The 25757-nt window shown below is 36.6% G+C and overlaps 3 protein-coding genes across 4 annotated transcripts; 1 reads left to right on the forward strand and 2 right to left on the reverse strand.

Moving 5' to 3' along the window:
• Nucleotides 1–694: 694 nt before the first annotated feature.
• Nucleotides 695–10537, reverse strand: LOC306883590 (elongation factor 1-gamma). The gene is made up of 10 exons (XM_079438962.1): nucleotides 10489–10537; nucleotides 9650–9808; nucleotides 9501–9564; nucleotides 5353–5495; nucleotides 5122–5265; nucleotides 4148–4277; nucleotides 3201–3429; nucleotides 2941–3113; nucleotides 2415–2539; nucleotides 695–983 (listed from the first exon to the last, which is right to left on the reverse strand). The coding sequence occupies exons 1-10, from the start codon at nucleotides 10498–10500 to the stop codon at nucleotides 825–827; spliced, it is 1338 nt and encodes a 445-aa protein (XP_079295088.1). The 5' UTR covers nucleotides 10501–10537; the 3' UTR covers nucleotides 695–824.
• Nucleotides 10538–13129: 2592 nt separating this feature from the next.
• LOC306883591 (DNA-directed RNA polymerase II subunit RPB7) lies at nucleotides 13130–15876 on the reverse strand. 2 transcript variants are annotated; one of them, XR_013785369.1, is made up of 9 exons: nucleotides 15754–15876; nucleotides 15318–15427; nucleotides 15072–15231; nucleotides 14927–14977; nucleotides 14782–14847; nucleotides 14614–14685; nucleotides 14484–14517; nucleotides 13942–14245; nucleotides 13130–13743 (listed from the first exon to the last, which is right to left on the reverse strand). XR_013785369.1 is itself a non-coding variant. In XM_079438963.1 (8 exons), the coding sequence occupies exons 1-8, from the start codon at nucleotides 15763–15765 to the stop codon at nucleotides 14232–14234; spliced, it is 519 nt and encodes a 172-aa protein (XP_079295089.1). In that variant the 5' UTR covers nucleotides 15766–15876; the 3' UTR covers nucleotides 13804–14231. The 2 variants fall into 2 exon arrangements, 1 of the variants encoding a protein (XP_079295089.1); XM_079438963.1 differs by lacking the exon at nucleotides 13130–13743 and having other exon boundaries at nucleotides 13804–14245.
• An 8478-nt stretch (nucleotides 15877–24354) lies between these two features.
• Nucleotides 24355–24981, forward strand: LOC306883105 (neurogenin-1; the record flags this gene model as incomplete). The annotated part of the gene is made up of 1 exon (XM_079438201.1): nucleotides 24355–24981. One exon carries the CDS (start codon nucleotides 24355–24357, stop codon nucleotides 24979–24981), a length of 627 nt encoding a protein of 208 aa, XP_079294327.1.
• Nucleotides 24982–25757: the final 776 nt, after the last annotated feature.

A 25757-nucleotide genomic window follows, 5' to 3' on the forward strand; every position in this document is an offset into this window, starting at 1 on the left:
TGAAGACTTTAGTGTACTGTACTTATACTAATGAACCTAGTACAAAAAAAAACTAAACAATTAAAATACATTGAGCTATGACTAACTATTTTTAAAAATAAATTCACTACTTTTAAATGAAATAAAATGTGCCAAGTATTCTGCATGAAGACTTCGGGGTGCAGAATGTTAAAACTTTACCATATGATCTCCAAAAAAAAAAAAAAAATTAATATTAAAGTTTCACGAAAAAAAGAACTGCCCATCTAAAGTTGAATTAAATTATCCTTAATATTCCACAGGCTTTGTTAGGTCCATATTAGGGCGTTAAATCGTTCATGTGATGCGTGACTTCAGCCGCCCTCTGGTGGATTTTAGTTTGATCTTTTTTTCCCAAATACCAAAGTTAAAATATGCAAACAATCCCTTAATTAAATGGCTGAGACGCCATTTTGTTTCCTGAGTATCAATGATTTCCAGATCCCAGGAGAGCATCATGCACTGTGGAAAAAAACTTTCTGGGAACATTAAAACCAGCACTACCAAACTAAAAGCTAATTTTATTATTTCAACCTTGTTCAAAGCTTGCAAAATTGTACCATTAACCAATTATAACTCGTATTGAAGTGCAACAAGCTTAAGCATTTGCGAGTAAAACTCACAACAGAATCGTCTCTTCTATAAACACTCTTCACAAATAAATGAACAAGTGGGGTTGTGGAAAAAAACCTTTTATTTTTCTCAACTCAAGTCTTCCGTTCAACCACAGCGCAAAGCCTTTACATGAGATTCGCAAACAATTTTCATGTCCACCGATTCTGATAAATACTAGGTGCAAGATGTTCTCACTTGAAAATCTTGCCCTGGTTGAGAGATTTGCCTACATGTTTGAATTCACCCTCCCATGCAAAGTACTCTTTCACCATGGTCTTGCACTCCTCACTGTCCACATCCAGCTTGCGCCAAGTGTACGACTCGTAGTCGATCTGCCAATCATCACTCAGCTGTAAAGAGAAGGAAAAAAAATTAAAAATCATTTGCTGAGAAAACATTGCTCAATCTGATTTGAAACAATTGAGCAATTTTGAAATGTTGCATGCTGAACAAAACTGATTTGCACTGGCAACTTTAAATCAAAACAAGCCAACTAACCAATATACACAGTTCACCAGTTTCCAAAAATGATAACATTTGTATTTAATGTAACTGTACAAGACTGAATGAAGCACATTTGCAAATGAATAGACAAATCAAAAGCAGTCAATAAGTCTGGTTATCCCATGGCGCAGGTAAAACCTTGTTATATTTTCACATTTTTGTTTAGAACAGTGAAGCAACTAGATTTGCTTCAGCATCCTTATTTCAGATTGGACATCAAGAGTGCTGTCCAGCAATCAAACAATCCCAATGTTAATCACACAACAGTAATACATGTCCTTTATTAAAAAAATATAGTCTATATAGCAAAATGTAGCATTAATGTCAGAGGACGACAACACGTTCAGATTGGCACCTACCAACTTTGGCAAGCTTCTACTGTAGAATTTGATTGGAATCAGCATCAAAAAAAGATACAGGAAATGTTAGCCACATCAGAGAACGTATGCTTCTGTGATGTGCTGGTTTTCATCTACCAACACTAGATTATATGAAAGACTTCTCTGATTATATGAAAGACTACTCCTGAAAGCCTGCTGCATTTGTTGCTGCTTTCCGTTCAATCACTACAGCTGTGTTGAGATGGAAAGATTGTTTGGTTATTGGTCACAATTGGCCAAAACTCAAAGCAGCTAATGTTCCTCTTACTCTGTGATTTGCCAAAATATGACGCAAAGCACTGGAGTTAAGCTTCTCCATGCACCTTGGAACACAAGCTTCTAATCTGGCTGGCAGTTTTAAAACCTGATCTAGTCAATGTGATGCATTAGATTTAAATAAAAATAACTGCAAACCACATTAACTGATTTCACATGGCTAAAACTATAAAATAATGACAGGTTTCAATTATGAATATTGAATTTCTTTGATGTTAACATTCAGTAAAACTGAAGTGCATAAATGTGGATAGGAAACCGCACATCGTTTACCCTTCTTTTCACAACACCAGATACAAAAATCACCTTCAGAACTGTCAAAAGTTGTGAAACAAAAGCTCACGTGTCTCCAAGGGAGAGGAAGGTTCGGTTTTCACCCACAGTATCGAATGTTAGTTTACAATCAAATTACAGTGACGTTCACTTCATAACATTTTTGGTTCATTGTTGACGAAGGTGTACACAAGTACCACTGATTGGGAAACATTACACAATCTGGCAACTGTAATTGTTGCAATCCAATATCTTACATATCCATTTTATATAAAGGTGATTGTCCCCAATTCCATCTATAACAATACAGACAAAAAACAGGGTTATGGATGCATGTAAATCACTCACAGTAAACGCAAGCTCCTGGCCTCTGAAGACCCAGATACCGGAGATGCAGCTGTCATTGTTCGCACCAAAGAGGATGACACTGGCGAAGGCGTTTTTACGCAGTTTGTCGAGTCGCTGGAACATTCCTGAGGAAAAGAGCAAGAGTGTACTTGTACATACTGTGGATAAACTATGCAATGCTACACTCTTGCGCAAGTAGCAAGTACGGGTGGTGATGGCGCAGTGGATAAGACACATGCCTTTGGTGTGAGAGACCCGGGTTCGAATCCACTGTGAGACACCAATGTGTCCCTGAGCATGACACTTAACCCCCTAGTTGCTCCAGAGGCGTGTGACCTCTGACATATATAGCAATTGTAAGTCGCTTTGGATAAAAGCGTCAGCTAAATGAATAAATGTAAATGTAAGTAGCACACACGCTGAATTGGAAAGAATAAACTTAGAACAAGAAAGAACATTCCTGGCACTTTGTTTAGGGATACATCAAACAAAATGAAATCAAAAAGTCAATGTGACCCGACCGTACCTGTGATAAGATTACAGCTCATGAAGGACATGGTCAGCTCTTCAGGGAAGCGGTACTCAGCGTACCAGATTGAGAAGCCCTCGCGATCAAAGTGATCCCAGAAGTAAGGCAACGCCACAGTCAGGGTGTCCTCGTTGGAGTATTTCCTCTTGAACTCATCCATGACAAAAGAGCTAGTGACAAGAGGACAAAGGCATACTGATTAGTGCGAACTAACTCTCAAAAAGTAGCTATTTCTAAAGTGAAGGTGTATCAAGTACCTTTTTGGAAGGTGAGCAAATGGGTCCTTGGCTTTCGGCTCAGAAGCCAAGGCAGCCTCGCATTCGTCCATCTCCTCTTCAGCCGGGGCGGCTTTCTTTTCCTCCTTTTTCTTCTCTTTTTTCTCCTGCTGCTGCGGTTGTTGCTGCTGCTGCTTGCCTCCTTCCTTACCACCCTTCTCCTTCTTGGCAGGAGCCTCCTTCTTCGGCTGCATCTCAGCAAACTTCTTAGCTAGAGAAATGACGATTTTAAATAAAAGCACACTTATACTTACACTTAGTACTGAAAAGATATTAAAACGGCAAGAACTGCAGCACTATTATTTATGCTTCTATAAGACATAGGGCATATTATTTGAGCATCATTATACAAGTTTGTCTTCTCTGAAATCAAAAAACCCATTCAACCACATTTCTATGCACACATCAACTTAACACCAAGATTTCTTATCAGTTTTGTGCATTCAGTTATTTGGGAGGAAGCTGAGGTATGTAGAGCTTCAGGTTCATTTTGCTTGAGGTTCTACTGGCTTCAATATAACAAAATGTGAGAAGAAGCCCTCAAGGAAACACCGCTGAGGTTACAGGGATATAACAAACTGTTACTTAACATATCCTAATAAAATAACCCATGTAAAGCCTTTACAAAAAATATATATTTTACAATAGTTTTTTGGTTTTCTGGTAAATGGGAAAAAGCTTTATATCTAGCAAACGTATTTCTAAGTTGCTTTTAGAATGTACATAATTATATCAGTTTATAGGGTGTGTCAATATTTCACAAAGCCTAAAGAATGTTCTACAGTATCTGCCACCATAATGGTAGGAAACATCTTTGGTTGTGCTTGATGACACCTGATAACCCTGAAATCAGACTGATTTTCTGCACTTTGATTCAAGTTCAAGCTGAAATTAATACACTATACAGCAAGGAGGTTTGAGAAGCGTACCATCAAACTGAGCCATTTTCTCACAGAGCTTGACCTCGCCCAAAACAGCCTTAAACTGTGGTTGGTTGACACAGGTCAAAAACCAGCGAGTGACATTGGGGTAGGGCTGACGGAAAGCAGGCTCAAGAACCTAGAAGATGAAAGACACAATATGATAAATATGAAAAGGACAGTTCAGTCAAAATGAAAATTCATTTTTAATTAAAAAAAATAAATCTTTTGTGGGCAAAAAAAAAAATTAAATAAATAAAAGGGTATACAGCATTAGAACAAGGGTGAATAGATAATTTTCATTTTTGGGCGAACTATCCCTTTAATTATGCAACTGATTATTTAATCACTAATACAAGTCATCTAATGCATGTTTGATCTGTTTAACACCTTGGAGCTTTATCAAGAACATTTATTGCACATTAGTCATTAAAATAATAAGCCAATGGGTGAGGAACAGATGACATTCAACAAAATATACCATTAAGACAAATATATAAAGAATATATACACTATGGTCTTAAAAAAAAAAAAAAAAAAAAAAAAAAAAAAATTTACAACAACAGGACAGCACCATTTAAAATGTAATCTGTCATACCTCTTTAGTAATGTACAATATGAAGAAATCAGTGTTAACTATTCAATTGATATTCTGAAAATTTAAAATCACTAATATTGCATAAACTTAGCCTGTGTTAAGACTGTGCTTAATTACTTGTTTAACCAAATAGCAGTTAGCAAAGGAGTAATCAGTCTCATTTCTTGGAATTAACTACAACTAATCAATTATTTAAAGCAACTAAATTAAAAAAAACATTTTGAAAATGTATGACTAACTTTTAAAACTAGTCTCAAGCTTTTATGCAACCATCCCCAGGTGATTTAAGATGAGATGATATATATGAGCCTATTTTGTGAATCCACATCCCTAATACATACAACCTGGTCACACCTCGGGTTTTCATGGCACCCTGCAGACTCACCTGTTTGTAGAGCCAGAGCAGAGCGCAGACAACAGTGATATCAGCCAGACTGACTCTCTCCCCAACCAGGAAAGTGCGAGTGTTTAAGTGCTGATTGAGGATGGCGAGGACACGTTTCACCTCTTCCTTAGCCTGTTCTGTGGCCTACAAACAAGACAGAGTGCAGACTTACAAAGAAAACATTCAATTCCTGACAGATTAAACTATTACACAAATATATTCCAAGCGAACCTGTTTGTTGAACTGCATGATACCCAAGGTGGGGAACACCCAGGCACTAGCTGGAGGGATGATCTCAGAGTCAGCGAAACTGACCCACTGCAGCACCTGGGCACTGGCCTGGGGAGTGCTGCCACGAAGGGCATCATTGCTCACTGTCAGGAGGAAAAAACAGCATTAATTATGTGCAATAATATAACACAATGTTTTTTAAAGCATCACAATAGTTTATATGAGCCTATTTACACATGGCCACTTCAGGCGTTTCCTGTTACATGTTAACATTACATGTTAAGTAAAACATTTTAAAAGTTTTTGTTTTAAAGCTTTAAAGCTGTTTTTGTGATTAAAGCTTACAGCTCATGAAAGTCAAAAATCAGTATCTCAAAATATTAGAATATTTACATTTGAGTTTCCATTAATGACCATCTCTACAGTATAAATTCCGGGTATCTCTGGTTCTTTGAAACCACAATAATGGGCAAGACTGCTGACTTGGCAATGATCCAGATGAACATTGATGCCCAACAACAGACACTGAATTTGGGGTTTTCATTATCTGTAAGCCATAATCATCAAAATGTCAAGAAATAAAGGCTTGAAATATTTCACTATGTGTAATGAATCTATATAATATATGGGTTTCACTTTCTGAAATGAGTGACAAAAAATATTGACCTCTTTCATGATATTCTAATTTTTTGAGATGTACCTGTAGATGGAGTGTCGCATCGTTACTAAAGTTTATAAACTGCTTTTCATGCTCATTTTTCTCCTAGAGACCATGCGCTCATGCACTCGCAGCGCACATACATAATGCCAGGTTCACATTAAGGTCATTGCACACGGAGTCTGACATTTTTGCATGCGTTTTTCCGTATTCCCCATCCTTTCCTATCAAAATGTATGCTACAGATGCGAAAATGCAGAAAAGCAAACCTGATCCGAATTTTTTGGAGGCAGTATGAAAACGTGATTGAGGTCGTATTTATTTTTTAACGTGCGAAATTTCAGACGAAAATTTCGGACTCAGTGTGCAGTGACCTTTACTCCGTTTGTAGTGCGTATTTTTCCACGCTCATGTTAACGGATCAGAGCTGCGTCTGCGTCTGCAGCAGTGCAGAGATAGTTTCCGTACCGAGTCTATCTTTGCTGTACTGCACGCGCTGAATTAAAGTGACAACGCATCGTTTGCAGTAAACATGAACATGGATTGACACGAAAATGCAGTAATTACACCATAAATACATATAAAGTCTACTGTGCTTCAGGGTCATCACATGTGGCTTTTTGGCTAGGTTTAAGGAAAGGAGCACTTTTAGATAAACAAGGCAATAATAGTTGGCACTCGTGCAGGTATGGAAAGCAAAGTTCTTTATAAACCGCAGGATTTCTTGTAATAAAGATTTAAATGCAAAAGAAAATTCAATAGAGCTGACTGTTTCTGCCAGTCATAAGTTAATTTATAATGTTTGGAATAACAAAAGTAGTTTAAATGTTTTGCCACTTGCTTGAGCAACTTAAAATATAAAATATTAAAATTAAACTAAATGTAAATGTAATATATAAATCTAGAAGTAGCCTAAATGCAAAAGTAAAAAGCATTGAATAATGTGTTTCTTATATTTATTGCATTTAAACACGTCTACAAAGATCGTATTATTGTAAAAGAAAAAAGAAAGAAAAAAATCACAATGAAAATGCATTATCAGTAACAATGTTTGGATTTTAAATCAAAATAATGGATAAATGTTGTGTTTGTGGTAAACAGATGGATCAGTAGTGGACTCCTATGTGAAATTAGGCTTATGCTGTGTGTAAGCTTTTCTGCAACAATTGCACAGTTGTAAAAACAAAAATGCACTGGATGATCAAACATTTAGGTGAGATACAGTCAGGTCCATAAATATTGGGACATCGACACAATTCTAACATTTTTGTCTCTATACACCACCACAATAGATTTCAATGAAACGAACAAGATGTGCTTTAACTGCAGACTGTCAGCTTTAATTTGAGGGTATTTACATCCAAATCAGGTGAAGGTGTAGGAATTACAACAGTTTGCATATGTGCCTCCCACTTGTTAAGGGACCAAAAGTAATGGGACAATTGGCTTCTCAGCTGTTCCATGGCCAGGTGTGTGTTATTCCCTCATTATCCCAATTACAATGAGCAGATAAAAGGTCCAGAGTTCATTTCAAGTGTGCTATTTGCATTTGGAATCTGTTGCTGTCAACTGTCAAGATGAGATACAAAGAGCTGTCACTATCAGTGAAGCAAGCCATCATTAGGCTGAAAAAACAAAACAAACCCATCAGAGAGATAGCAAAAACATTAGGCGTGGCCAAAACAAAAAAGGAACGTACCGGTGAGCTCAGCAACACCAAAAGACCCGGAAGACCACGGAAAACAACTGTGGTGGATGACCGAAGAATTCTTTCCCTGGTGAAGAAAACACCCTTCACAACAGTTGGCAAGATCAAGAACACTCTCCAGGAGGTAGGTGTATGTGTGTCAAAGTCAACAATCAAGAGAAGACTTCACCAGAGTGAATACAGAGGGTTCACCACAAGATGTAAACCATTGGTGAGCCTCAAAAACAGGAAGGCCAGATTAGAGTTTGCCAAACGACATCTAAAAAAGCCTTCACATTTCTGGAACAACATCCTATGGACAGATGAGACCAAGATCAACTTGTACCAGAGTGATGGGAAGAGAAGAGTATGGAGAAGGAAAGGAACTGTTCATGATCCTAAGCATACCACCTCATCAGTGAAGCATGGTGGTGGTAGTGTCATGGCGTGGGCATGTATGGCTGCCAGTGGAACTGGTTCTCTTGTATTTATTGATGATGTGACTGCTGACAAAAGCAGCAGGATGAATTCTGAAGTGTTTCGGGCAATATTATCTGCTCATATTCAACCAAATGCTTCAGAACTCACTGGACGGCGCTTCACAGTGCAGATGGACAATGACCCAAAGCATACTGCAAAAGCAACCAAAGAGTTTTTGAAGGGAAAGAAGTGGACTGTTAAGCAATGGCCAAGTCAATCACCTGACCTGAATCCGATTGAGCATGCATTTCACTTGCTGAAGACAAAACTGAACAAGCAGGAACTGAAGACGGTTGCAGTAGAGGCCTGGCAGAGCATCACCAGGGATGAAACCCAGCGTCTGGTGATGTCTATGCATTCCAGACTTCAGGCTGTAATTGACTGCAAAGGATTTGCAACCAAGTATTAAAAAGTGAAAGTTTGATTTATGATTATTATTCTGTCCCATTACTTTTGGTCCCTTAACAAGTGGGAGGCACATATGCAAACTGTTGTAATTCCTACACCGTTCACCTGATTTGGATGTAAATACCCTCAAATTAAAGCTGACAGTCTGCAGTTAAAGCACATCTTGTTCGTTTCATTTGAAATCCATTGTGGTGGTGTATAAAGCCAAAAATGTTGTAAATGCTGTAAGTGTATATTTCTGAAAAATGTCAAAACAAATGCCCCCCTCAAATAAAAAAATCCTCTCACAAGTGTCACCTAAGAGGGGAATTCCCCCCATTTTCAAAAATGTCTAAAAATCTGATTGGAGTATCAATATAAATAATTCTACATGATAAAAAGATGGCTTTAAAAAGATCGGTATCGGTGATCGGAAGATACTGCTTTCTGTGATCGGCAATCCTGATCGGAGCACCCCTAATTTAAATTAATGCGATTAATAAACGGCAGTTAGAATGTTGCTCATTTTTCCAACAATGAAAGCATATTGTTGTGATTGCCTTTCAATCTTTACATTTTAATGAAAGACATTGAGCTATTTGAATAGCTGGTATATGAGGTCCATCAGTTTCTATCTTTACACACCCTAATATACTCACTATTGTTGTAGGAAAAAAAATGGGATTTAGGATGAGTTTAGGAAAACTCAATGTTCTGCATTGCATCCCAAAGCTCAACACAGTCATCTTCATTAAAACAGCTGAATGCACGCTATCTCTCCAATTACAGCCTTTGATTTTTAAATCAGATGATGAATGAAAAACTAAAAGATTTGTTTTGCAGACAAAATTTGTGAAAGTGTAAACGGAGCCCTTTGAACAAATCGCTATCCAATCAAAAGTAATGCATGGCCCAAGCATAAATAGGGTTACTTACAGAAGTGAGCAATGGCATTGCTCTCAAACAGACAGAAGCCATCATCACCCTGGTAAGCAGGAACCTAAATACAGGACAGGAACGACATTATCAGATTATTCACTTTACATCAAGAACACATGCATTGAAAGAGACAGGAGAGTACTGACCTTGCCCAAGGGAAAGTTGCTGAGGAAAGCAGGGGATCGGTTCGTCTGCCCAAAGGTGAAGGCAGGGGAGGCGCTGGCAATCTTCAGACGAGCCCCACTGTACTGAGCAGCGATCTGAGCCTTAAAGGCCCTCCAGTTCTCTGGGTATGTGTAGAGAGTCTGCAGAAACACAAGGTTTGGGATCACATTGCTGAAACTGATGCTGCTCGTTCAGACTCAAACTCAGTGGCAACAGAAGCGGACCCTTCATCATGACCACTCACAGCACTTCCCTGAGGTGGACACAGCCGAAATAAACGACCTCACACACTATAAACAGTGCTGGAATACACCAATAGAGAGCCAACTGATAAAATTAACAGTTTATTTATTTGTAAACCACCTCTGATTAAGGTTTTTAAACCCCTGAGATTATGACACCAACACTAGAGTTCAGAATTGGATGTAAACGGTTTTTAAAAAGTCTTATTTTGATTTGACGGCCACACAATGAACGCTTCGCTTTAATACCTGCTCAGGCTGCTAATGTATGCGCTTCGCTTTCATCTACTTAACGTGAAACTACAAATAACACGACTCTGCCGTCTCCAACCCGTTTAAAGCGAGGAATGAGAGGCGTGCGTGGCACAAAGGAGCGCAGCGCTTCTAAGCACCTTATAAAGGGGTGTGGGGAACATTTACAGCGAAAATAACCATCACGCCAGCTTTAAAAGAGGCTATGAAATAATACGGCATGACTACAACGCATAAAGATATAAGGATCGGCGTGATTATGGGGTGATTGTGGATGGAGATGTGCTGTAATAAGGCGTCTGAGGGTTTTCTCCCATCTTACTCACCCCTGCCGCCATCTTTAGGACGAGAGAAAGGAGGAACGGGTCGCGCGGTGCTGACGTATAGGCCAGGCCTGTCGCAGAAATAATACGTAATAAGGGCGTGAAAGTGACAGCTGGACGTGCTTTTTCTTCTTTATACATTTGTTTATTTTACAAAGAGCTTGAAAAACAGCAAGTCCCCAGGGTGAGCTGAGCTGTACACATTATTTGCTGAAGTTACTCCCTTTTTAGAGAAAGTATTAAAAAGAGGCTTTACCTCCTACATTGATGCAAGGTATCATAACTTTAATTCCTAAACCTAAGAAAGATCTCACCAACTCAGACCCATCACACTCCTTAACAATGACTATAAAAGTGCCACCATAATATTTGCTAAAAGACTTGGCTACTGTTACAGATGAGTCTCAGTCTGGCTTTATGAGGGACTGATATATAATGAATAATATTAGATTAGTTTTAGATTTAATGGATTATAGTGATTTGCTGGAACATAGTAGTTTTATTCTTTTCCTGGATTTTTATAAAGCTTTTGATTCAGTCGAACATAAATTTATATTTAAATCAGTGGAAAAATGTGGTTTTGGTGAATATTTTTGAAAAGCGGTAAGAACTCTATATTACTGTAGAAGCACAATTAAATTAAAATATGGTACTTCTCCTAGATTTTGCTTGTCACGTGGTATTAGGCAAGGGTGTGCATTATCCCCTTATTTATTTTAGATATTCGCTTCTTATATTTCTATTATATAGTGGTCTTCATGGTATCTCTATTGCTGACAAACAGATACTCGTCAGTCAGCTGCTGATGATACCACTCTTTCTTTGCAAGATGCTAATCAAGTTCCTTTAGCATTAAAGTATATCCAGCAGTTCTCCAAAGCATCAGGCCTGCTCTTGAACCTCTCAAAGTGTGAACTCATGTCCATCAAAGAATGTCATTTGTCAGAAATTTGCAATATTCAAAGATCAAGTATTTTATTTAGGTGTTATTATAACAAAAAATGAAATAGAAGCTTGTTAAATTTGAATCCATTAATTGAGAGTACTCCAGCGTGATGATCTCTCATTGAAGGGACGAATCTTACGAACCTACGCTGAAGGTTTGTCCAGGTTAACATATGCTGCTCTCTCTTTCAATGTTGACACTGCCATTCTTAAAAAAAATATACATTGCTTCTCAACTTTGTTTGGAAGAATAAAACGAATTTGATTCGAAAATCTGTATTTATGAACACCGTTGAGAAACGGGGGTTAAACTTTCTTGATTTCACCACTTTAAACAACACCTTTAAAATAAATTGGATAAAGAACTGCCCTCATCTACATGGAATCTGCTCCCTAATGTTGTTTTTTTCAAACTAGGTTGTTTAAGTTTATTATTAATCTGTAACTATAACATCATGAAAATCCCTGTCCAATGATCTCTTTTTCACAGGCAAAAAAACACAATTTTACACCTCACTCGTATCTAATCTGGAATAACAAGAATCTACTGTATAAACACAAATCAATTTTTTTTTTAAATCTCATGTCAGTCAGCGGATCTTTGTAAAACATTTGTTGGAAAGCAGTGCCTTTCGTCATCCAAGTCAAAAAACAATAAGAAAATGAGAGTTTTGTTTCAGATGGAGTCTATTTCTGTATGTAATCTCTTATTGGAATGGTTTAGTGATATTCCCTGGAAGAAAGTTTGGTCATTACCTCACAAATATTTCATTACTAACAAAATGAGAGAAGTTGCATTTAAGTTGATTCATAGAAATTACCCGGATAAGTGCTCTCTTAAAAGACTTAAGAATGATATTAACACCAACTGGTCTTTCTGTTTAGAAAACAATGAAACGTCTTTACATTCATTCTGGAATTGCTCTTACACAACATTATTTTGGTGTGATATCCTTGACTTTATCAAATGTTATGTGCATCCTAATTTTGAGTTTACTTATAGAAATGTCATTTTTGGCTTTCATGATTGTGAAAAAAGAAATGATTCTTATTTTATAAACCTTATTGTACTGATAGCTAAATATCATATTCATAAATGTAAATTTTCTAAAAACATTTAAGATTTTAAATTGAACTGAAAATGTATTTTGATTCTGTTGAGTTCTCTACAAACTTAAAAGCAATGAGAACGGTGGCTTTGCTGAGGGACTTGGCGCTTTCTTCGGACTGAGATACCCTGGATTGTTATGTTATTGTGAGTTAACAATATTGACCATTGTTATTGTTCGTTTTCAAGTATTCAATAAAAAAAACAAAAAAAAAACATTTATTTTACTTGGAAAGTATCAGATTCATGTGAGAAAATAAGCCACCTTTAAACATTTTATAAACTATATCAAATGTGATGGATCTCTTTTGAATGACAAGCTAAAAAAAAAAACTTAATTTATTGTAAATTATTTTCTTGTCGTCGTTTTTGATATTCAGACAGAACTCTCATTTTGAAACAATAGAATGAATAGATGGAGGAATTAATGAATAGAATATTGTCAAAGTTTTGCTTACAAAGCTTATTTATATATATTTATATAAAAAAAAAATCAATCTTTTATTGTATTCCAATCTGAGAAAGAACTAAAATTAAATGTAAAGTTGTTTTTATAAAATCACCTAATAACAGACAGACCCTACCGTTTTGTCCAGCATCTGATTTTGTGTTTTACTGAATAAGGTCATACAGGTTTTGAACTACATTAAAGTGGGAAAACTTATTTTTTAAATATATTTGGCTGATTTACTTACTGTTTCTTGTCAATAGGAGCATAGAAATATCACTTTTTGAATTAAAACGTGATTTTTTTTTTTTATCTGGTCATGGATACTATACAACTCAACACACCTTGTAAAATTCCTATTTAAGGGAAGTGATATTTATAAAGGCCTGTCCAGAAGACCACAATTTATATTCAGTCTCAAAGCAGCCTAAGACTTACTTGTTAGGTTATCTTGATGGTTAACATGTTTGGATCCATTGGTGAGCATGTGTAATGCTAGATTTCTCCAAAAACTCATCTTGAAAGGCTTAATGGCGAGTAAATATTCTCCAAATGTTTATTTTTGGGGTGAACCATTCCTTTAAATGTTTCAGTAGGCAGCGAGCCACTGTGTGACTGGCATGAGAGGAAGTTTCAATTACACTTTAAAGGTTTTCCTGCCAAAGCTGTTGCAATAATATTGTTTTCAGAGTGGGGTATTAATATCAAAATATTCACAATCAGCAATGCTCACTGTGTACTACGCATTAAGCCATTCCTGCAAAAGAATCACAGAACAAGCAATAACTAAAACAAGAAAACCAGACAGAGACTAGTTCAACATTTTGTGAGTGCTGTATTACAAAAGAGAAATATATTCAAGTACAGGCTGGCTGGCATTTACAAAAATATGTTTAAAAATGACCTTATATAATAAAGAGATGAATAACTCTAAAAGCAATGTGATTAATAATACCTTTGTCTTTCCATAACATGCTGGTGAATTGATTTTCAATTTCTGAAGAGCCCAGCTGATGATATTTAACAATTCAAAGCATTTCCATCACGTAGCCACTGCTCTTCTCATTTAACTTGATGCAGTTGAACAGTTGCTATGGGAAAACTATGGATATACTAACATGTGGATAAAAATAACAATAAAAAGAGTGAAAAAAGACAACTTCAAATAAATGGGAAAATAATTACAGTATATACATAAATTATTTAGCATAAAGTTTCATATTTCCCGTATTCCTGGCAGAAGAATCAGCTCACAAGACCTAGAAGAAGAAGAATAAAACTCTTAGACAATAGTTGGATAGTACATAAATTAGACAAGGAATAAAAAATAGGTTATTGGGAGGAAAAGAACAGCATTGAATTGGATAGATTTATATATTTTTATAATTACAGGAACAGTAGTTATTGTAAATTATAAATGAATAAAAATGGCACAGCTAACTGCAAGTGACTGTAAACACAGCTGTGACAAATGTTTTCATTACAAGAAATACATACCCAGGTAGTCATCCATGAGAGATCCGATGGCAAACTAATAAAAAAAGAAACAAAACCTTTAGAATTATATCCAAATTGAAATATAATCCATATATTATTTAGCATATTCAACAAAGTGCCAGGGATTTACAATATCATTCTTATCCACTCGAGTTCCCACAATCTTCAGTCGAATTTCATCATCTTGTTGGATCACAATGTCCTGTTGAAGACAACAGAAACCAGCTATATTTGTGCAAATGAGGATTTGAAGAATTCTCAATAAAACATTTCCTGAAGGTGATTTATTGAATCTTACCTCATCGACTGTCTTATAGCATGGAGGATTTGAGTTTGGGTCAAACTCCATCTCAGAGGGAATAGACTAGATATAACAGAAACACGGATATAAAACACAAGTGGCAATGACTAATGCTTACACAATTTGATATATAACTACCTACATGACGAGAAATGAAACAAGACATGGGGCCAATTTCTGTAAAGAGTCCAACCTGGGAAAAGAAAGAGAAAATACTGAAAAATCATCAGCAAAGTGAACTAAGAAAGAATATAAGAGCACTAACAGAAGATAAAATGGACCCGTACTTTGTTAACCTGGGTGACGACAGCATCCACAACTTCTCCCTTAAAGGGACGGAACACAATGGCTTTGTATTTGACGGGATACAGAACAAAACCTCTGCCAGGCTGGATAACACCTGCTCCAATATTATCGATTGTGGTTACTGCAATAACAAAGCCATACCTGTGAAACAAAAGAGAGACATTTGAGAATCATATTTCATAATATTCACTGAAAAAGACAGATGTCTAACTTTCTGCTGGACTTACTTTCCCGTACATGTTCCCTCCACCTCAGTGAACAGCTTCTGTTTGACAGTGTTCAGCAGATTGGGTCCAAAGTATCGTGGATGCAGGAGAATCTCATGCTCCAAAGAGATCTATTGTGAGGGATATTAAGAAAACAAGTCACATGAAGGTAAATGCATTAATGTACGTATCTAGAATCTGTTTACATTCACAAATACCCTGCATTAACAAAATACAATGATTCGTATTTTTACCAAATAATACAAATATCAACATAATATCAATCAATCTCCAAAATCACTAGATTTAACAAGCTAGCTTTATTACATCCAACATTGTGCGGGGAACTTAGCGTTAGCCGAGACAAAACAGCATCAATGCTACATGACACGAATATACGGAATACTTAATGCTAATGTACGTTTTACACGTAAAATCGAAACAATTACGAACTTACGTGATAAAACATCTCTCAAGAGTTTTTTATCTTCCAGATATCTCGATTTTAATGTGAAAAAGCGGCGAGTGTTGACTTCTGCGTGCTCCGGCGCCGACACTCAAAAGAAGAGTGTTTCCGGGTGAGTTTACAAATTAAAAGTCATACAATTTCCTAGAAGATATATTCGCATAAAAAAGTTCAACCTCGAGTCAAACAAACATTTCTTTAAATAATATATTATTTTAGTTAATTTTTTTGTGAAATATTTATTTTAGGTATTCGAAAATACATTTTAAAAACCCTGCATTATGTGATTTTGTAATTTTCAAGCAATAAACATGATTCAGAATAAGTTTATTTAAATGCCCCTCTGTCCTGCTGTGTTAAGAGCCCAAATGATGCTACTTCTTGCTTGTCACCGCTTTAATTAATATTTCAGTCTATCATTCCATACATTTTATTTAATGCTACAATTCATCATTTTATACATTTTTATTAAAAGGTTGTCTACAAACCATGGGGCTGAATATTATGGTTTTGTTCATTAATGTCAGTATTTTTTAACAAAATATTTAAAAAATCAGTTCAACAAATTATGTAAAAAATTATGAGACAAATTAGTAAAGAACCCTACATTAATTGTAAGACACGGTGAATAAGGTTGAGGTGTTTTCTTTTCTTTTCGTTTCTTTTGCATTTAAAATATTGTTAGCTAGGTTAATTTGATGTATCGTTATTTTTATTTTTTTATTTTTTTTACATATTTGTTAGGTCTCACTGCAAAACTTTTTTTCCCCACTACAGTACCCCTAAAGATAACTGGAATATACATATTACAAAACATGGTAGTGACATTTGCTGTATAGCAATATAGAATATTTGATTTATTATTTAAAAATAAAACATTCAACACAGTGATAATAATTCTAATATCATATATATCTCTGTGTGTGTGTGTGTGTGTGTGTGTGTGTTTGTGTGTGTGTGCGCGTGTGTGCGCGTGTGTGTGTGCGTGTGTGTGTGTGTGTGTGTTTGTGACCCTGGACCTCAAAACCAGTCTTAAGTCGCTGGGGTATATTTGTAGCAATAGCCAAAAATACATTGTGGGTCAAAACTATAGATTTTTCTTTTATGCCAAAAATCATTAGGATATTAAGTAAAGATCATGTTCCATGAAGATATTTTGTAAATTTCTTACCGCATATATACCAAAACTTAATTTTTGATTGGTAATTGGTGATTTTGATTTTGGTAATTTTGATTTTCTCAATAATTAGATTTTTTTGCACCCTCAGATTCCAGATTTTCAAATAGTTGTATCTCAGCCAAATATTATCCTATCATAACAAACCATACATCAATGGAAAGATTATTTATTCAGCTCAGAAAAAATGACACTTAAGACTGGTTTTGTGGTCCAGGATCACACACACACATGTTGGTTTTTGTGGTTTATGGGGACTCTCCATAGGCGTAATGGTTTTTATACTGAACAAACTGTGTGTGCTATTGCCCTACACCAACCCTACACCTAAACTTAGCCCTCACAGGAGACTTTGTGCATTTTTAGATTTTCAAAAAAACACCATTTAGTATGTTTTTTAAGCCTTTTGAATTACGGGGACATAGGCAGTGTCCTCATAAACCACCTTCATATTGTAATACCTCTGTCATACCCATGTCATTATACAAATTTGTGTCCTCATAAACCACATAAACATGCACACACTCACACACACACACACATATATATATTTAATTTCATAAGTAAACAGTAATTTTGTTGTGCCCAAGATTTTTACTCAATCAAATATTTTGCTCAAAATAGAAGCGTCTCAAGACTCGTCAGGAACGCTGTACGCATACAATGCAAGGCAGAACAGGGCCACAAGAGGTCCCTGCGATTCCAAAGTTACGCAAAGTGCGACCATTGTAGTAACTTTGAAGCTCTTCTAACGGGACAAGCAGTTTAGTGTCTGGTTTATATATGAATACTTACTTTGAAGACACAGAGCGCAATTTCAGTGCTGTTGAACCCCAAGATGTAGAAAGGAATATATATTCACACATAAGCTTGAGTTAATTGTTTTCCAAAGTGAAACAAGTGCGAAAACTGTGCCAAGCAACACATTTTTGGCTTTTCGTGTTCTTCATTTTGCCAAGTCCTTATTAAATTAACAAATACTAATGTTTAGTTTCTTTGTACAAAACTAAGAAAAAAGACTGACATTAATAAACTTGTTTAAATAAATAAAGTATTATAATAGATAGGCTAACTGTAATTATAATTTATTACTTTAATATAAGCATTAAGATCATTGTAATAACACCTTCCATAATAAGCCAACAATGAAACATGACATGTGTGAAAGAGTTCCCTTGCACTACATGTTATGTGACAAATAAAGCGTAGAAGTGCAAATCCAGGAAAAGATTTCTGAAAGGTATCCTTGCAGTTTAGCTTTAATAGCAAGTTTTAAAAGCTTCTTTTCACAAGGAAATAAAAGCAAATGCAGTGAAGTGCTATAGATCAGACTGTCTCACCATTGTTGCTGAGGCAGGTCAGATAGCCGAGGACTAAAGCCATGCATGTTGATGAGCATGGGCAGATGTCCACAAATATCTGAGCATGGTGGATGGGGTTTGCATCATGCACAGTCCAAATCCAAGACGGTCCTTGGGGACTTCTTCATTTTGTCCCCGCCGCATTCTTGCAGAGAGCTGGCACTCATTGCGTTAACCTTGATATTATAAAAGGGTTGCAGATGTCCTCACAGTCACAAGTTCATGGTCTTCATGTTGTGGAGACGGTCCCTTCATTTAATCAAAGCCTTCATATCCCTCTTTCTATTTAGGGAAATTTTGCCATTCTTATAAATCAACTCATCTAGCAGTTCATCAGTTTCAAACTGGTGCTTTGAAGTGCAAATCTAATTCACTGTCATAATGCACAGAAAATATTTGACAGATATTAAGTCTTTAAGTCACAAGCTCTGTGAAAGCATACTTAAATATAAGCATACTGAAAATGATAAAGAGGTCTGCATGAGAAGGAATATTGCACCTGTTTTCCAGTGAAGCTGTACTGACTATCTATTATTATTCCAGTGCAATATATATATATATATATATATATATATATATATGTATAACAACTGCTTCTGCTTTCAAAATAAACAAATACACAATGCATAAATAAATATATAATATACATTACTTTAAAAAAACAAATATATATACTGTATTATTACAGTATAATTCAATATTTTAATCACTTTATGCAACACAGAAGTAAGTTCTGCTTTCAAAGAAAACAAATACATAATGCAAAACTTTATACCTTTTTTCTAATTTTCTGTGACTGATTTAAAGGAAATTTTATACACTGTGAAAAAAGTGGCAACTACCTTAAAAAACTATTTCAACTTGATTTAACCCATAAAATGTAGTTTTGTTCGTATAAGGTTGATTCAGTGATATTAAATCATATTTTTGACTTGAATAAAACCTGCTAACGTAGATGTTACCTTAGGTGTTGTTATTTTTTTTAACATTTCTAAACAAATCTACCACAGTTGTCATTTGTTTCAACCAACACGCTGTTTTGAAATGCATTTCTTTTGTGGCGCTTTTGTTTTTTGAGAGCAAAGCCGTAGTTTCTCCAGTATTGATCTGAGTGCTCTCGGAGCTGAAGGAAAGAAAGCCCTGTTCCTGAGCTTCAGCACACTACTTTCCTTCCCCCTCTCCCCTGCTCTCGCCAAAGGTATAGCTTTCAGATGCAAAATAAGCAGACATATGGAGAGGAGGTCTTTCTCCGGCCCTCCTAAAGATTCAGATTGTATGACAAATCACGTCCACCACCACCCTCCCAACCCCACACAGAATCTCCAGACAACAGCTTCATTAGAGTGAAAGAAGGAGTTTTTGCAGCTTTGTCGAGTCAAGCTCAGACTTCTTTCCCTTCTCAATTACTCCATTGTTGGCGAGAGATTCAAGTTATTGCACTCAAAACCATATGGCTGATTCGAACACCTACAAGTGATGCCATCAACTCGAGGGGCATTACATCTAGAAACAGAAATGCACATGGCACATTTTTTCATCCAAAAATGGGTATGTGTCGATGAATAATATTTGCTGCAAAAAAACAAAGATGGTCACTCTACTAAGCAAAAGGTCAGGTGTATGAACTAATCATTAGTCAGGGAATGGCTGTATACTTCCTCCCTTTTACGCTGATGTAGCTTGTGCAAAGCTTCTTCTCATTTTACCAAAGAGTTGCCCTGGTTACTTTCAAATATAAAGTCTTTAGAGACACAGCTCTCATTGTTAGCGCTGATGCAGTGTAAACTAGAGGTAAATTATGCACTTGCACAAACACACCAAGACAAGTGAATGCCCCACCGTAGGGTTTGTATTTAGACTTGGACATCTGATTGATAGCACTAGGTTCACGAACTGGTACATTATGTGTCTGACTCACAAAGAGAGACAAAAATTTACATTCACATCACTTGTAATGAGATTCCACTGCATTTTGAAATCTTGTAAATAAACACAAAAAAAAAAAAAAAAAATATATATATATATATATATATATATATATATGTTTCAGGTGTATTTGGCAAACAATGTATATTTTAAATATAGGAATGTAATGTTTCTGAAATGCAGCTTTTAGTTATCATAAATGTATTTCAGAGACAGGACACATGCCACTATAAATATCTAAATCACAACAATAAGAACATTAATTTGTATAAAAATGTTGTTTTAACAATAATAATAATAATTATTATTATTATTAGTAGTAGTAGTAGTAGTAGAAGTAGTAGTATTTTAAGTTAAATAAAAACACAAAAAATAATTTTGTAAATTAATAATATAATATAATATATTAATGTTGTTTAATAAATGTATTATGTATTTTAAATTTAATAAAAAATACAAATATTAATTTAGTAAAGTAATAATACAATATAATATAATGTAATACAATATAATGTTGATTTTTATGTTTAAAAAATGTTGTATTTATTTTAAATGAATAAAATACCAAAAAAATAATTTTGTAAATTAATTAATCATATAAATCACAGCATATTTACTTCTTGGCAAATATGGCAAATTTTGAATTTTGCTTGTAAATACAGCACAAAATGCAGTAGCGAAGAATTTGGATGAATGGATGTCTACATAGTTTAATAAATGTAAAGAAAGAAAGAAAGAAAGAAAGAAAGAAAGAAAGAAAGAAAGAAAGAAAGAAAGAAAGAAAGAAAGAAAGAAAGAAAGAAAGAAAGAATTATAATGTTATAATATATAATTTTTCCCAACATTGAAAAAATTTATATTTTATTTTGTACAAAATGCACTGCATTTAACGGAGAACTAAATAAATCAATAAATCAGTGGAGATTTGATTAAAGTGCCAAGACTATTAGAACAGGGAGTGTCTTTAAACATTGTAACCCTAGAATTTATTTTCAGTCTCTTAAGGCCTTCTCGAGGCCGTGGGGGTGATTTTCTTATTTGGGGTGTGGTATCCCGTACAATTGAAGCACTGGAGTAAGGAATTAATTATCATTCAAAAGTAATGGCCCTATTCTGCCCTGCTTGAATTCTGAAGAAGGAGAAAAGGTCCTCTGGCCCCGATCCTGCCGCAGCGCCAGGGGAAAGGATTATTCCGGGGATTACCATGTGAAAACTTCTATCAGACTTTCTGACTCAAAGATCTTTTGCGAACAGTAATCGCGTTAATACCCGGGGATTAATGCTGGGCCGACTGCAAAATTGAATTTTAATTCGAATCGCATAAACAGATATAAAATAAATTAAAAGACCATTCTCCCAGAGAATAAAGAGAGTTCTGCGCCTCACACGTCACATGCCAATCCAAGAGCAATGCACCTTTCCACACCTGCCATGCAAATCTTGCGCGTTTTAATGCTGCTCGCTTTTTAATTTTGCAATAGCCATTGTGCATTGAAATATCACGTCTTTTCAGCTCGCATATTTCACTTTACTCGCAGCAGACCCTCAACCACGTGCGTCGAGTTGCTTTCTTTCTTTCTTTCTTTCAATATGTAGCGTGCACGATTGTTTCGGGGTCCAGATCAGACCCTCTTTAAGTAATTCAGTTGTTTCATTTTCTCACGTGTTTCTGCTATTGAAATGCAATCAGGTCTCGTGCACTTGTGCCTAATCCTGTCAAAATCTCCTTGGCAACATCTCTCAGCTGTGGGCAAAGCCCTTCTTCCTCCCCACCGCCCCTTAGGGAGGAAAAAAAAACTTCACACATCCATCCCGTTTGTGGAAATAAGTAATGTTAAGTAACATTGTAAAACAATAACTTTTTTATGACTTTATAAGAGCAATAAGTGCCAGCTCCAGACCAGATCACTAATGCTCTGACTGGAAGCAAAATAGTCATTCAAGCTGTTTTCCCTCTTTGAAGTTATTACTGACAGGTTGGTGTTGTAATAGTAAAATCGATCTCCCCCATCACCCCGGTCTGGACCTCCATCAGAGGGGCTTTAAAACCAATGCATTCGCTATAAAAGCGTAAACAGGACAAGGAAGAGCACGCCGCCATAATGCATTAAATACAACAAATGTGAATAAAAATGAATATTTAAATATCGTCTACTGTTTATAATCAAAGCACGTTCCGATGAGTCTCTCAGAAGTTTTAGGAGTCCATGCGAGTTTATGCATCCAAAATTATGCACTTGTGCTTCACTTCATGCCAACGAAAGCACAAACGTGCCTCAGAAGCGGGGTGTTTTTGTTCACGCTGGGACTATTTGAATAAGAATAATGCTATTGGAGTGTCGCAGGCCGAGAAAAATGAGTGACAAAAGCTCAGAGGCGCAGAATTTGGACGGGGGACAAGCCGTATAGAGCTGAAAAGAAGAGAGAGGAGGGACGCACAATGGAACAATTCACCTTATAATCGCTTTGATATATCATACATGCCTGAAGACTCTAAACATTGTGTAATTATTTATAAATGACTGTGCCCCTTTCGCCATAATACCGCACGGAGAAAGGCGCCGCAGGTCTCTCCCCAAACTATTTCTAAATAGTGCCCCTTCATTTTTTTTTCCAGAGAGGGGCGAGTTGCTTGCAATTGAATAAATTGAATAATTAATGAACAATTGTATGGCTGTCTCATAAAGATGTCTTTAAATAAAACTTAAGGCACTGGGCACAGTGGAGCAGTTTGATTGAACTGCATCTTTCACATTGTGAGTTAACTCAAGATGCGCGCTGCAAGCAGGGTGGAAGAAAGTGAAATACATAGCAGAAAAACGCTGTTTAACGGGAAAATATTGCAATTTAGCTCAGCATATACGTTAAAGAATAATATTGCATTAGAAAAAAATACACATAATTAAATGTGAAATATGGAGAAAAAAACATGGAAGTAAAAATCGTGCATTAAAGGAATGCATACTTTTATTATAAAATATGGTTTATGAACGAATAGATATAATTTTCCAGAACACTATGCCTTAAACTCATGTGGATTTTACATTTCTGTTCGTATAGCTACATTGTGTATTAGCCTATATATTTTATGTTGCATGCATGTTATATTGTTTAATTAGTTAGTAGCCTATAAAATAGTTAAAACTGTTAAAATTCTGATAAACTTTATCATGTATTGACCTTACTTATATTTTGTACAAGATATTAAAAACTCGAATAGGTTGGTATATTAACATATCATAATTACATAAACGGTTAGGTAACATAGGCTACATTCAGTAAAGTAGCCTACACTTAAAAAACAATAACGTTTTGCAAACTACAAAAAATATATATATTATATCGAAGTATCAAAATAGAAGATACAAATAATAGTAATAATAATAATAATAAATAATAAATAAAAAACAATAATAAATAGCACGTTTGACTTTGTATTAATTGTGTATCTTTATAAAAGACTGTAATGCGCAATGATTTGCTGAGCGCACTAAATACAATAGATAAATGTGAAAAAAAGCCCCCCCAAAAAACTTGTCTTCTAGCCTTGGGCCACTTCGTGTTGTCTCTTCTTTTCAATTTCCTCTAGAGATTTAAGTTAAAATGGGCTTGGTGCATGCTGGACAGATAGCGACAGCTCTGCTCGCGTGGCTGGCCAGCTCTCCGGTTCTCTGATTGGCCAGCGGTGATTACAGGCACGCTTCAGAGGGCGAACAAACAACAAGAATAAATTATGCTAATGAGATGGCCGTGCGGCACGGGGCAGACCTGATGCAAACCATTCATTCATCCTTCACAAAAATGCCAAAGCGAGGGGGGTACGTCCATTGTCTCACCAGGGTATATAAGGTAGGTGAGGCCAGTCGTGTGCCAAGCCCACAAGCTCACACGAGCTGATTGAGGGGTAAGAGCAAGACAGACGCGTGCCTTAAACTTCAACACAAACTATCTGCAGAACTCTGCAAGACCTCAAACTCCCAGTTTCATCTCCCAGCCCACATAAGGTGCGTATTGGCAGGACCAAGCATCCTCAGTGCATGCTGCGCTCAGAGAACTTGGAATGTCTTTCTGAGCTTGTTTTTGGCGTATTCCTGACTTGAATTTTGCTATTTCTCCAGGTTACCAACAATGGAGACTGTCTACTCCGACATGGACACCTCAAGCTGTGACTACTCCTTTACGCACACGGATGACGAGGACTCGCGCAGCAGCCTCCACCCAGTGTCCCCCTCGTCCTCCTGCAGCAAACCGCCTTCGTCTCCAGCCGAGCTCCAGCAGAAGAAGAGGCGCAGGGGGCGCGCCAGGAACGATGCCACCGTGCACGTGGTGAAGAAGAACCGCCGGATGAAGGCCAACGACCGCGAGAGGAACCGAATGCACAACCTCAACGACGCCCTGGATGCCTTGAGAAGCGTGCTGCCTGCCTTTCCCGACGACACGAAGCTGACCAAAATCGAGACTCTGCGCTTCGCTCACAACTACATCTGGGCGCTTTCCGAGACCATCCGGATCGCAGACCAGCGGCAGAGCAAGCCCAGAGACCCTGCGCTGCTGCTCCCAGGACTAAGCTGCATGGGAGATGCGCCCAGCCCCGGCGGCGACTCCTGCTCCTGGCCATCCGGCGCATCCTCCTCGTCTTCATCCCCGTCTTACTGCAATTCAGACCCGGGCAGCCCCGAAGCCATGGACGATTTTGGATACTTGCAGACCGATGTAGTTTACAGCTACCACAACTTCGTACCTGCCATCTATTAATGTGACTCAAGCGTTCTCGTGTCTGTATAGAGTCTGCAGAAGCGTGTAGTGTAAAATCAGAGGACTTTGCTGTTACTTTTCTAATAGAACCAAGAGCACAACATTAGGTATTCACTGTTTGCCTTAACGACAGTTCACAGATGAGAATGTTCTTATTTTTGTATGTTTTGTTACCGATATTGATGCCTTTTCCGATATCTTTGCACTTTTGCGCATTCTTTGGAGCATGACCTTAAACGCCTGTTAGAGAAAATTATAATTTAAACCAAGACTGATTGGCCTTTGCAGTCCAAGGTGAAAAGTCAATATTACAATTTGTAGAGCAATAAAGCAGAAAAACGAGCGTGGAAATTCAGTTTCAACGCTGTGACAATAGACTGAATGGACAAGACAAAGATCTGGCCTTATGCATTATGTATTTTGACCCGAAGAAACCTCTCCTGTCTGTCTGATCCGTACCAGATACAGTTAACTAGCTCTCACGACTGCTTTCCCACCACTTTCTTTTTATTTTTATTTATTCAACCTGTTGCTTTCTTATGCTATTGTATTTTTATTGTATATAAAGAGATTTATTCTATTATGTATTTACCTCAAAATATAAATCTGGTGCAAAAGTGTTTGTACGAATAAATATAACGTTTTCTACATATATATATATATATTCTGTGCTTGCTTGTTTGCTTCGTAATGTGACTCTGACATGCATAAACAACTCATAGCAATGTCTGACAACATAATGGGCATCATTGTAACTGGAGCGTCACTCTGGGTCA

Source organism: Barbus barbus, assembly GCF_936440315.1.
Source record: "Barbus barbus genome assembly, chromosome: 17".
NCBI classification, from domain to species: Eukaryota; Metazoa; Chordata; class Actinopteri; order Cypriniformes; family Cyprinidae; genus Barbus; species Barbus barbus.